Source organism: Olea europaea, chromosome 15 (genome assembly GCF_002742605.1).
Source record: "Olea europaea var. sylvestris chromosome 15, O_europaea_v1, whole genome shotgun sequence".
Classification (NCBI taxonomy): Eukaryota; Viridiplantae; Streptophyta; class Magnoliopsida; order Lamiales; family Oleaceae; genus Olea; species Olea europaea.
In genome coordinates, this window is record NC_036251.1 from 13,436,368 (window position 1) to 13,450,813 (window position 14,446).

Below are 14,446 nucleotides of genomic sequence, written 5' to 3' on the forward strand. Positions count from 1 at the left end.
GGGGGGAAATGGGTTTGTAATTTATAGGGACGAATCAAAGAGACTGCTATGAACTTCAGTTAAAGTTCATCCCTTGTATCTAAACAACAACAACAACATAATAATAATAATAGTAATAATAATTCCCCTATCTCCTCCCTTAGTGATTGACTTGGGCCATGGACAGTTGGAAAGGGAAGGAGACGGGTTTAATGCTTGTTTGGAACAACAAATTTTAAAATTATTTTTCTCAAAAGTCATTTTGGCTCGGGCCATCGACAAGTGGGAATGGGAAGGAGATGAGTTTAATGCTTGTTTGGAAAAAAAAAATAAAAAATAAAAAAATCTTAAAGTTATTTTTCTCCAAAAATCATTTTGAACTACAAATTCTGTGGAATCCACAACCATTTTTTTTTTTTTTACACTTTTCAATCACATTAAAGAACAAAAAAATTTATTTTTCTCACTTGAAAGAATCAATGCCAGCAAGCTATTAGATTTTTTTAAAATTTTCTTTTTAGTTTTTATTTTAAAATTATTTGTGGTTACATATTGTACCCTTCTAAACAGTATTCACTTGGATTGCATGTGCATGTTTAACTAGAGAAATTTTGATTGGACAATCCTATATGCACACGCGATAAAACAATTTATTTATATCACAACACTTCAAACCTCAAGCTATTCAAACCATGACGTTACAGTCACCCCGATTTTTTTTCTCTCTTTTTTGGTGTTTAGCATTAAATTAGACATAAAATGTCAAATGAGAACCAATTAAGGTACAAAATCTAAAGATTGGGAATAACTCTGTCAAAAAACAGATTGAGGGTCACATTGCATTAATATTAATAAATTGGAGACTAGTTCTGTAATACAATATTGATATATTGATCAATTTAGTTTCATAGTTTAAAAAAATCGGTGTTTGACTATCTATATATAAAACGACTTCATCATTTTGGGTTCAGTGCAATTCGATTGTACTAAGAAATGAAATGAATTGATCGAAATTTGATTTCTTTTATAGGAAATTAAATCTTCTCCATGAAACAAAGTCGAAGAGAACCACATTGGACAAAATTCAAATTGTTTTAGCATTAATCAAACTTTGCTAGTCCAGACCTTTTGGTTTGGGGCTTGCCAGAGGACTAGATTCGGCATGAGTTAGTTAAAATTTTATACTTTTTTAAAAAATAAAAAAAATAAATACTGACTTAGATTTTCAAGTTCAGGGTTAATTGTAAATGTTGTGAATGCGCCTTAGACTTTAATTTCAACTTAATAGTTATTTTTCAAATGATGGAATGATTGTAGTATCAAGAACGTTATATTCTTCATATTAGAACTTTTTTATTGTCCCATCTCCCGCAATTCACTTTGTTCCCTATTTCAGCAACTCGGCCCCCTGAGAATGTTTTTTTTTTATTTTTTCGTAAAACACCTCCAAATGACTAAGAAACGTCTCAAGGAGAAGAGCGGAAATGTTGAAATAGAAAAGTCTGATCGGAGGTCTTTTACAATTAGGGTCTCCTTTAGAAGGCACTAAAGAATGCATTGTTAGATGTCACAATAAATTTTCAAACAAAAACTTTACAAGCAAAGAAGGTGACCAAATTGAAAAAATATAGAGTGTGGTTTTGGGTTACAGCCTATTTAATTATACAAATTTGGGTCTCCACGAGATGGAAATTGTACCAATGTGGATGCTAAAATCCCATGGCAAACCGTCAAATCACATAACGTTCAACTTCAAGTCGCGTGATGTTGAAGTTTCAGTCATGTAATGATTTAGATTCATAGGTTTAAAAAGATGGGTAAATGGCAATGTTTTTAAAATCGGATCGGACATTGACCAGGAAAAGAGAAAGAGTCAAGGGTCAAAAGGTTCAACCGAGGTTAAACCGGAAGTAATAAATAGATATTTTTAAACATTTTAATTTATTTTGACAACAATAAGTTTTGAACAATAACCTATGTTTTTATTATATAATAATTTTTTAAAAACGTTTTTGAACAATAATAGATACCAAAATTAAATAATAAAAAATAAATCCAAGTATTATAACAATAATATATTTATTTTAGCGTTACTAGTTCAAAGTAAGTTTAATCTACATTTGTTAATTAGATGCATTATAATATAATTTATTTTAACACTTCAAAAATTGAAATAATTTGCTGTTGTCTTTATTCAAATAAATCCATTTGTTTGTTTTGCAATTGGAAGTCTGTGTCCCACATCGGTAATTGAATGCAAATGTGGAGAGAGACATGTCTTTAAAAGGAAGTGCTTGCCACCAACTCAAGAAAGTATAGTATGGGCTTGTAGTTGTAATCCATGATCCCATTAAAGGAGTTAAAATTTTTGATAAACATAGTACATAGGAACCAGTCAAATCGAGAACGAATTTTCGATTTACGGGTAAATCGCTCGGTTCTATGGTTTGTTGATCGGATTTTCCTTTTCCGATTATTGTAGTTTGCTCAGATTGAATTTTAGGTCGGTTCAAGGTTTTCCCGATTAAACTGGTCGGTCTGGTCCGATTTTAAAAACATTGGTAAATGGCACAAAAGTCTCTACATTTTAATGTTATTGTGCAAAACGTCGCAACCTTTCATTTTTTGATATTTTTACCCCTATTTTCACCTTTCATTGAGCAAAAGGTCTTTTTTATCATTTTTTTCAATAAAAAGACAATTTTACCCCCCCTCCCCCCCCTTCAAATAAAACAAAAAGGAAAGAATAGGTAAAAAAAGGGCTAATTGCAACTATAGCCCCAAAATTTTCAAAAAATTACAAATCAATCCCAAATATATGCTTGAAAATGAAAGGTTTGGTTTTTGTTTTTGGTATTTGTGGGTAAACCTTGCCGGTGAATGGAGCATTTCCGGCAATTTAGCCAGTGGTGGGTGGTGGTTTGAGTATGGACCGTGGGTGGCTCCATTTTCAGGGAAGGATGGTGTTTTTTTCCTTCTTCTTCTTCTTTTTTATTTATTTATTTATATTTTTTATAAGTGTATATTTGTGACTGGTTTGTAATTTTTTTTAAAATTTGGATTATAGTTACAATTCGCTCTTTAATTTTCTATTCTTTTTTTTTTTATTTGATTATGGGGTGAAATCATCTTTTTATTGAAAAAATGAATGAAAATGACTTTTTGCGCAATAAAATGTGGAAATAGGGATAAAAATACCAAAAAATGAAAACGTTTTACACAATAGCATTGAAAGATATGGACGATTTGTGCTATTTACTCTAAAAAGATTGGGATCCTGAATTTTGCTTTTTAAGGTTAAGGACCCAAAATTAGACTATATAAAAGGTTGAGGAGACCTTAATTTTCTCATGTTAAAATTATAGTGTGACCTGAATTCCTTTTGGAATGTTATTTGGAATCCTATTCGAAGTTTATTTAAGAAATTCTTGTCAAAATTCTCTTTGGAAGCCAATTGGAAGTTGTAATTTTTGTTGGATTTGAAGAGAACAAATTATGGATAGGGAAGAAAAGTCGCCACAATATTCACTAGCTAGCCGTTAGCTTGGGCTTGAGCAACGTCGCTAAAATCTCAATAGAGACTTGGCGCCTACCTAGAGCTTGGGCGGTGGAGCTATTCCTCGCCTAGTGCTTGACCGACATAGTTATCCTACCTAGGCTTGTTTTGCCTTTTGATGCATTTTGAGCATTCTTATCCATCTATAACTCTACAATTAGGGTTTGGACATCTCATATATGTTCCTTATATATATTTGGGCCTTCTCTACAATTCAGTAAGAGTTGTTTAACCTTATCTGTAGTTAGAAACCTTGTAAACACAGAATATTTGTATTCTTTGTCCATATTATAATAAATTTCATATTCTGTGCAAATTACATTGATTTTGTATTTTGGTGATCTTTATTTGCATATTGTGCTTATAATCTCATATTTTCTCCAACGAATTAGTATCGTACTAATTTGGTTCCAGTTTTCTATACAACAAATTGGTATAAGAGCTGATGGTTTTGCAATTCTTCAGAAAAATTGAGGTTTTGATCAAATTAAGATCTCAATTTAACTTTTCGTGATAACAACTATATAATATGATATTCTACTATTAGATCACAATACATGATTCTATTGTGGTGAGTAAAGATGCAAGCAATACTTGTTCTAATGGATTTGGACGATGCATGGTTGGGATTTGACTATATTTCTACATTTTGGACTCCGAAGGCTAAACAATGGAGGGATTGAAAGGCCCTATATCAATACTTCTTCATCTTCAAATAATAGTCTTTAGAACGTTTTGAGGAAGAAGCCAACTGTTTATTATGGTTAAAATTGGAGCAATTATGCATAACAAAGAGTCTTACTAGCAAATTGCATCTGAATCACGTCTATATTCTCATCGTATGTAGAAGATATATCTCTTGAAGATCACCTAGCTATTTTGAAGGAAATCGTCACTGATTTGGAGACCTTTGAGGTCAAATATGATTAAGAGGATTTGAGATTAATTTTATTGTATTTACTGCCAGGTCCACATATGTCTTTTAGTGACACAATTTTATATAGTTGTAATACTATCACTATCGAAAAAGTCTATGATGCTCTATATTCAAAGGAGAAGATGAAGCATTTTATTGCATCTGAAATTCATGGAGATGACCTCATTATTGATGGTGATCATGCAAGAGGCAAGTCAAAATCTAACTTCAAATTTTGTAATTATTGTAAGAAAAATGGGCACTTGATAAATAATTGGTATAAGTTGTAGAATAAAACAAAATTGACTATAAATTAACAATCAGAAACTTTAGGAGAAGTAAGTATTGTAGAAAATTTTAACACTGATGGAAAGCTTTTATTTATGTTTAACTATAACTCCAAACTTGATGAGACTTGAATTTTTGATATAGCTTCCACTTTTAATGTGTCCCAATTGGGATTTATTGTCAACATATGAAGAAGTTTCAAAATGTGTTGTGATGACCGATAATAATATACTAACTCCAAACTTGATGAGACTATAATTTTTTATACATAGAGCACTTTTTATATGTGTCCCAATCGGGATTTGTTGTCAACATATGATGAAGTTTTAAAATGTGTTGTAATGACCAACAGTAATATACTTTATCGGATATTTGGTATTGATTGGGTCAAAATAAAGATGTTTGATGGGATAGTTAGAGCACTTGATATAGTGAGACACATCCCAAATCTGAAGAGAAATCTTATCTCCCTAAGTATTCTTGATTAAAAAAGGTATAGGTGCACTACTGTAGGTGGAGTCTTGAAAGTTAGTAAAGCGCTTGTGTTTTGTTAAAGGGACATAAAAAATCTCATTTATGTATCTTGCAGTGTTATACAGAATCTTTGATCAATCATTATATTTTAAGAACTCATGTGAATTTGGAGTTGGATTCTATAACGTTGGAGTCTAATTGGAGGTCTTCTTTAAAGAATATATCTTAGCTAAACGTAGAAGTTATAGATAAATCCTCATTGCCACTATTATCGTTGGTGTCATTGCATTTAGTTGTTAGTAATATATCCATTTTGACCATAAGACTCCATGTGCGTACAATTCTGACAAGATCTTTCTTTTGATGCATTCAGTTATAATTCTATTACAGGGCTTGTTTTAACCTTATTTGATGATTATTAGGCCCTATTTCAGTAATTCTTTGGAAAAAAAAATACATTTCTAAACAGTAATTTGACATTATTTCAACTACAAATTCTTCAATAAAATAAAATTATACACAAATTTAAACTTTTCCTTACATTTAACCACACATTTTTTTTTTCAATACACTATTCAAAAACACATTTTTATGAAAATAATGTGACTCAAACCAAGGGCTTAGATTACTTTTACCCCTAGTTGGGGTGGTAGAGGTAAAAAAATATTTTTAGTTAGAAAATTTTAATGGAGAATTTCATTAGTGTGTGTGTGTGTGTGTGTGTTTTTTTTTTTTTTTTTAAATTTATTCATAGTAGTGGAATTTGTCTCCAAGTATAGAATCTCTAAATTTTGTTCATTATAGGGAAATTTAGGTCAAGGTGGAATTTGTTAGAATTAAGATGTGACCTGCATTCTATTTAAAATGATATTTGGGATATATATTCGAAATTTATTTGACAAATTCTAGTTGAAGTTCTTTTTATAAGCCTAATTGAGAATTGAAATTTGTGTTAGACTTGAATAGATCAGATTATGGATCAAGGAGAAAAATCGTCGCAATTTTGCTAATTGATCGTTAGCTTTGAGCCCGATCGGTGTCATTAAAATGTTAGCAGAGTCTTGGCGACCACTAGGTGCTTGAGCGGCAAAGCTACTTCTCGCTTGATGCTCGAGAGGTGTAGTTATACGGCCCAAACCAGTTTTCCATTTTCACTCATCTTAAACATTCCTTTTCATCTATAATTCCATTTGTGATCCTTATTTCATATTGTGCCTATAATTTCATGTTTTATCCAACAAATTGATATTGGATTAATCCGATTCCAGTTTTCCGCACAACATCTCGAAAGAATTTTCACTTTCTAATTTTTTTAGCCCATAAGTGTGACATCTAATGGAAGTCAACAATATATAATTATGTACATTCATTTATGATACTAGTCGTAAAACACGACACATATCGAGCAAATAACTTCATTAGGTTTCTTCAATTATCGATTATTTATGTTTTATTTTGCCTAATTTAGGGAAGCATCCTATTAACTTACAGAACTAATTCTAAACAGATATCGTGTTAAATTCAATGGTCAATTAATTATAAAATTGCTAATATGAATGTCATCGGATCCCTTTGTTGTTTCATTTTTTATTTTACACCTTTTCCTCGAAATGAGAAAAAATATGGTGCACTTGAATTGTAGTATTTAATTAAAGACGAACGCATATGAAGTCTAACTTAATTATTTGTAACTTCATATAAACAACATTATTTAAATAGTGAATTAACAATATAAATTTCAAGGATAGAATAAAATAAACTTAAAAAAAATAAAAAAATAACAAACATTAGGCAAATAAACGAATTAATGTCGCATTAGTTAAAAAGTAAAATTGTATTTATGATTTCCTTAGTAAACGAGCAATTAAAGACACTAATTTCAGATTTCAGTACGAAGTGGTTTCTAAACTTATTAAGAATTAATCTGTAAGTACAATTTTTTTTAAACAGAATTAGTACAGAAAAATAATTATTTTCTTGTAATTTGCTGTTGCCAAAAACTGTTTTTGACAATAGTTAATTACAAGAAGACAATTGTCTTTCTGTATCAATTTTGTAGAAAAAATTATGTACTTATAGCATTGCTCAATTATTAATCAACCCATGGAATCCTTGTCCAATATTGACTTTACCCATAGAATTCAATCCCTTCTGGGAAAGGATTGATTTTTCAAATAAGTTTAAGTTTTATTTATTTATTTATTATTATTATTTTTTTTTTATAAATTAGTAATCGACTCTATATAGGATGGTAAAATTTCTCGTTCTTGAAATGTCCAGCGTGATAAACGGGACGAGGGCATATGATCCTTGCCTCGAATGCTCCTAACGCATTTCAGATCTTTTTATTTTATTATTTTGATGTTTCAATTTAAATTGTATATTAAAAATTAAATAAAAGGAAAATAAATTAAATGGGGTGAGTAATGGTGATATTTTTCTCTTTCCTTTGTCGTCCTTTATTATGTATTATATTTTGGGAAGGAAAAATTTCATATCTAAGAAATTAAGTGTGACCCATTTCAAAATTAAGAAATGAGATTTAAAATTTCAAAAATAAGTATTAATTAAATTTTATTTATGAAATAATTAATTAAATATATATTTTATTAACTAAATATATCAAGATCATAATTCTATACACTTTGGTTACAAATTATTGAATTAATTGGTTACAAATTATTTTTCGGTCACAAATCAAATATTTTATACATCAAAATTTATTTATCGATCACAAATCACAAATTTTATTAGCCACAACTTATTTAACGATCATAAATTATCAAACTATTTGGTCACAATTTATAGTTTGACCCCAACTTGATAAATTGTGAGTAACAATTACAATTTTTAAGTTACATATTATTTATCACAATTAACCAAATAATTAGTTACAAAATTTGTTCGATTTCTGAGATATGGAATTGGACTCCTTGTAGGCGCAGTGTACATGCAGCTCTTGTTCCTTGGCCTGCTGAGACACATCCCGCAATTTACCTCCCTCACAAAGCTCTAAGGGTGGGACGGTGGGGCTCTCAAGGTTGGAATTCAACCTTTAATTAGTCACATACGCTCCCACCCACCCCATCCCCTCCCATCACCATCACCATCACCATCACGTCACTGCACCACCACCAACACTCCAAATATCACCACCTCGCCAACATCACTACCACAAGCAAACACCACCGCCGCACCGAACCGCAATGCAAACCACCACCTTGCCAACATCACCACCAGCTGCAAACACAACCATTGCACTCCAGACTACCATCATTGCAATTGCAAAACCAAGACAACATCATCACCATTGCCACAGTACCACCACTGAACCGTCAATCACCTCACCACTCAAAAATGAAAAGAAGAATAAGAATGCGAAGAAGAAGAAGAAGAAGAACGGATTTGCATCGTGTACGATGCAGCGGCACCTAGCACAAAGGAGTGCTGCTACTATGCCGTGATGAGTCGTTGGATTGAGTGCCTTGAAGAGTCGTCGAAGTGGGTTCATCACGAGGAGGTGCCAGAGTGGGTTTGTCACAAGGCGCCGGAGTGCATGAAATGAAGCAGCGGGGTGATTGATTCTTTTTTTTTTTTTTTTCTCTAAATGAACTAGGGTTTCTGGGGTGGGTAGGGTGGAGGTGGGAAAATAATTTAATTTAATAATATTATTATTGATATAAAAAATTGAATTATCATCTAAATTTGAAAAAAAAAATTGATTTTTGAATTGATAATTTAAAAACCATGGTTGTAATTTCCAGGTTTGGAAATTAATTGTGTGTAAATATAGAGACCCATGCATCTTATAATTTAATACTCAAGAATGCATCATAAGATCGATATTAAAGTGATTCAATCAATAGCGCGTGAACTGCATCAAACACATCGCCAAGTTCCACTTTAGTTAAATAATTTAATGTTTAATGTAAGTTTTTAATAGTCACACACTTGATTAATCCGTTGTGTGATTGACATGTTGATCCATGATCGTTTGATTATTATATATTGAAATTAGTACTTGATCGGTTATCATATTAATCAAAACCATAAGAAAGCATGCAAAAAATATTACATAAGAAATCTGTTGAAAACGATAACTTAACCCATTAGAGAGCAACACGGCTTCAAAACGAATCATCAAAGCAAAATTAGCTAAAATTTTACCCATAAGACATTAAAACATGTCCATAGTGAAAAAGATTTAAAAAGTACATAGGTTTGAGATACATAAACATTCCAGAAAATTAAAAGAAGTGGCGGAATTAAAAACCCTAGTCATATTTTTGTTCTTCTTCCTCTGGCCTGAAGAACACTTTAGAAGTGCGACTAGACAAGGAGGCGGTTACGTAGTTGCTATCTTCAAATTTTTTAGGTCAAAAGATAGTGATAGGAAGCTGGGAAATTTTGTTACATAGAAGCCGGTGGTGTTGGATTCATAAAATTTGGCACTGTTGGATTAGGAAAAGGAATATTCGGATAAGGGTTGTTTTGAACGGAGGGATAGGTACTATTTTGAGGCAAATTGGGTGCAGAATGAGGATTAACATTTTGAGTTTCGACTGCGAAATTCGGGGAATTAACAGGAGGGTTTACTGGATTATAAGCACAGTGGACATGCATATCAAAGTCACATTTAGAACAACAATAAGAAAAGCCATTTCCTGCGAGATTGCATGAATTGCAGAAAAATGAATTAGAGGGATATGTTGGAAAAGGCACTAAAGTTAAGGGATGCAGAGGATGAGAAGGGTGCTTCATCGAGCGAGTTGCTCGAAAACATTGCTCGTGGAGGAAGTAACGGCACTGCCAACACGCGTAAATCGAGCCAGACCCTGGAGTTTTGCAACAGGAAAAATGGATTTCAGTGCCTTGTGGCAGCTGGTGAAAAACTAGCCCATCGTTGTGGCTAAAATGCTTGTTCTCCATGTCTCTCTCTAGCTTGGAGTGTCCCAGATGAATTTTCTTGATGGGATTTAATAGCTAATAAACGAATTAATTTATTGCAAATAGGCATGCAAGTTGAAGGATAATTAATGTGGATTCGGGGATGCAACTTAGATTCTTCACTCGGTGTGTTTTGAATTTGTCAATTGCATTATTAACGTTGACTTGTAATTTTGGCGTTAACTAATGTATAAATATATCATTCGTTTATCCACAATATCGTCTAGTTTGATTCTTGCTCGTGGTGCATGTGATGTTGCGGAATGTTTTGACTTTGCTCCGCCTTCCCATGTCAATGAAAGGACTTAGGAGGATAATTTTGTTATTTTATTTTTTTGTTAAATTGCACTTTAGTTTCAAACTTAATAGTACCATAAAAACTTTGTTCTCAACTTATATTTTAATGACTTCCGTACCTAGAATTTTAATTTTATACCACGTTAGGTTGTAGTGGATTTAAACGATCAACTTCGATGTGAAAAGGTCGAATTTTTTGAGAACTACCATTGTGTTCTCTTTTAAAGAATATAAGTTAAGCAATTAAAAAAAATAACTTAAAAAAAGGGAAAGCAAAGAAGAAACAAACAGATGGCGTAGGGGCTGGGGCATAATCAGTTGGAGAAGTTTGAAGGTGGCAAACTATTAGAAATAAACGAAAAAACGTGGATTTTATTCACTGCATTTCTACTTGATACAAGAGGTCTATATATATATACAATAAATAGGCGGCAAACAGAAGAAAAATGTGATCATCTGTTACAACTGACTCCTAGCTAGACAAACTAATTGTTAACTAATTAATATACAAAGAATCGAATATTTTAATACTCCCCCTCAAAATGTGCCATAAATGTCCTTTACACACATATTCGATAATAAGGGATTAAGAGTTGAAGCAGGCAATGGTTTGTTAAAAACATCTGCAAGTAGATGACGAGAACGAATGGGTAGAAGCTTTATAATCCCAGCTGTAATTTTATCACGGATAAAGTGGTAATCAATTTCGATGTGCTTTGTTCGTTCGTGGAAAGCTAGATTAGTTGCGATTTGTATAGCGGCCTTATTATCATAATATAGATTGGCAACGGTTGTTCCATTGATTTGGAAGTCCTTCAACAGCTGATTGATCCAAATCACTTCACTAACCGTGGAGGCAAGGGCTCTGTACTTTGCCTCAACTGAAGAACGGGAAATAGTGGGCTGTCTTTTTGATTTCCATGAAACTAGTGAGTCACCAATGAAAATACAAAAACCAGTGGTGGATTTTCGTGTGTCAATGCATGAACCCCAGTCTGCACCCGAAAATGCACGAAGGCTGAGAGGAGCTGCAGAAACTTTTCATGATGGAAAGAGAAGACCTTGTCTAGGACTCTCTTTTAAGTACCGTAGGAGATGATGAACAACTTTAAGATGTGGTCGTCTTGGTTGAGACATGAATTGACTCAGTTTATGCACCGCAAAAGTAATGTCAAGACGTGAAAAAGTTAGGCATATAAGTCCTCCAATCAATTTCCTGTGGTGAGATGCATCTGGCAGTAGTTCACCTTCTTGGATAGTAAGTGCTGCCTTGAGTTCTATAGGGTTGTTTGTAGGTTTGCAATCCAGATAACTAGAATCTTCAAGTAGTTGCAATGTATATTGCCACTGTGAAATCACAATACCTGATGATGACCGACAATCTCTATCCCCAAGAAATTCTTCAAGCATCCAAAATCTTTGAGTTTAAATTGAGAGTGCAGGAACAATTTTAATGAGTTGATGACTTGGATGTTAGGGCCTGTGATGACAATGTCGTCCACGTATACCAATAAAGCCACAAAGTTGCAGTCAGATCCTTTAGTGAAAAGTGAATAGTTTGCTTTAGACTGAGTGAAACCATATTGGATGAGAGCATGTGTGAACTTCCAATTCCAATGTCTAGAGGCTTGCTTAAGCCCATATATAGACTTGTGTAGTTTGTAAACCATCTTCTCCCCCTGTCCAAGTGATTTATAGGTTTCATAGCCAGGAGGAAGTTCTATATAGACTTTCTCAAACAAGTCACCGTTGAGAAATGCATTGTTGACATCTAATTGCACCAAATGCCATTGATGGTATGCTGCAAGAGTGAGTAAAAATTTGACAGTAACATTCTTTGCTACAGGAGAAAAGGTATTGAGGTAGTCCAATCCTTCTTGCTGTGTATACACCTTCACAACAAGGCGAGCTTTGTACATCTCGAGGGATCCATATGAGTTGAATTTGTTTTTGTATACCCACTTACATCCAATAAAGTATTTCCCACGAGGTAAAGGTACAACAGTCCATGTGTGGTTAAGCTCCATGGCTTCCAATTCCGATCTCATGGCATCAAGCCATTGAGGGATTTTAACAGCTTGATGGAAAAATTAAGGTTCGAAGTGGGATGAGATGTTGAGAATAAAATGTTTATGCAATTTGGATAAGTGATTATATGAGACTAACTTGTGAATGGGGTGATCAGTTTGTGAAATTAAATTGCAATGATAGTCAACAAGATATTTTGGTGGTTTAGAGATTTTGTGAGATTTTCGAATGGTAGGGCGATCATGCACGAGAGGGAGTGATTGTTCAAGGTGAATGTGGTTTGCTGGAGTTGTGGAAGATGATGAAGGAGTGGTAGAATCAAGTGAAACATGTTTTGAATGGGCAAGTGATTCAACAGGAACAAATGATGAGGCATTCGGTAGCACCAAATCAGGAAAGGGGTCTATTATTTCATCAGTTTCCACTATGGTATGAAAAGGGAAGATTTCTTCATGGAACACAACATCCCTGGCGATAAAAATCTATTTTGTAGACACATCAAGTAGCTTATATCCCTTCATCCCTGATGGATACCCCAAGAATATGCAAAGTCTTGCCCTTGGTTGAAATTTGGTCCTGTGTGCAGCAAGTGTTGATGCGAAACCCAAGCATCCAAACACCCGAATCATGGAATAATCTGGAAGCTGACCGTGTGATACTTCATGGGAGGTTTTATGTTGCAAAATTGGGGCTAGAGTTCTATTGATTAGGAATGCTGCTGTCATTACACATTCGGACTAGAATTTTATAGGGATTCTTGACTGGAAAAATAAAGCACGAGCTACATTTAAAAGATGTTGATGTTTTCGTTCCACCACGGAGTTTTGTTGTGGCCTTTCCACACAACTAAATTGGTGTAGCACCCCATTTTTAGCAAAGAATTCGTGGAAGGATAATTCATGTGCATTATCTGATCTGAAACATTTGATGTTAGCATTATATTGTGTGGCTATCATGCAAAAGACGATGGACAACCTTTACAGCATCAAATTTCTGTCTTAACATATATATCCAGGTGAATTTGGAACAATCATCTACAAGTGTCAAAAAATACCGGTATCCCGAGTGAGACGGGACATGATAAGGCCCCCATATGTCACAATGTAGGAGATCAAAGGGTTACCTGGATAAATTGTTATTGGATTCAAACGACAATCTTCTTTGCTTCGCAATAGGACAAATGTAACATGGAAGATGTTTATTTATTTTCGAAATATCACAAGTGATATGCTCCTTCAAGGCTTCTAATCTCTTAAATGATAAATGGCCAAGTCTATTGTGCCATATGTGAGCTAAAACTTTTTCAACAAATACATTAGAAACTGAATTGAAAAATCTTGTGTCAAGTACATATAGATCTTGTACTTTATCACCCCTGCCAATCATCCTCTTGGTCGTAACCTCCTGGATTATGAACTGGTCATGAAAGAAACTTAAGGTGAGTTTTGATCTAGCAGTTAAAGCACTGACTGATAATAGGTTGAATTTGAGTTGCGATACAAAAAACACATCATGTAGCACCAAGGTAAAACTCAGTTTGACATCTCCACAAAGATTGACCGGTATTTGTACATGGTTTGGCAAAGTGATGCTGGCATTTTTAATAGTTGTCATTGCCATGAATGCATCAACACTCTAGCACACGTGTTTAGTGGCCCGTAAATCCACTATCCAAACTTTAGTAGCAAAAAATGAATGCAGTGAAATAGAATGACATATACCTACCGAGCATGGGGAGTTATGTTTCTCCTGATCGACTGAAATGTTGTTCGAGCTTGAAGCCAAATGGTTGGACAGCATTGTCATTAATTGTTGGTATTAGTTTGAGTTCAGGTTCTTGACAAAATTATCCATGCTTGGTGGTTGATCCAACTGACTTGTCAACTGATTGACCGGATTAGTAATAGGCTAATTCTAGAAATTCTCTCTTGACTTTGTTCTATAACCAGGTGGGTATCCAT

At 33.6% G+C, this 14,446-nt stretch overlaps 1 protein-coding gene across 1 annotated transcript; it reads right to left on the reverse strand.

Moving 5' to 3' along the window:
- Positions 1-9,353: 9,353 nt before the first annotated feature.
- LOC111410230 lies at positions 9,354-10,155 on the reverse strand. Its single transcript, XM_023040486.1, has one exon. It carries the CDS (start codon positions 10,140-10,142, stop codon positions 9,624-9,626), a length of 519 nt encoding a protein of 172 aa, XP_022896254.1. The 5' UTR covers positions 10,143-10,155; the 3' UTR covers positions 9,354-9,623.
- Positions 10,156-14,446: the final 4,291 nt, after the last annotated feature.

Excerpts from the sequence above, each read along its gene's own strand:
- LOC111410230 (XM_023040486.1), bottom strand. The coding sequence starts at position 10,142 with ATGGAGAACAAGCATTTTAGCCACAACGATGGGCTAGTTTTTCACCAG.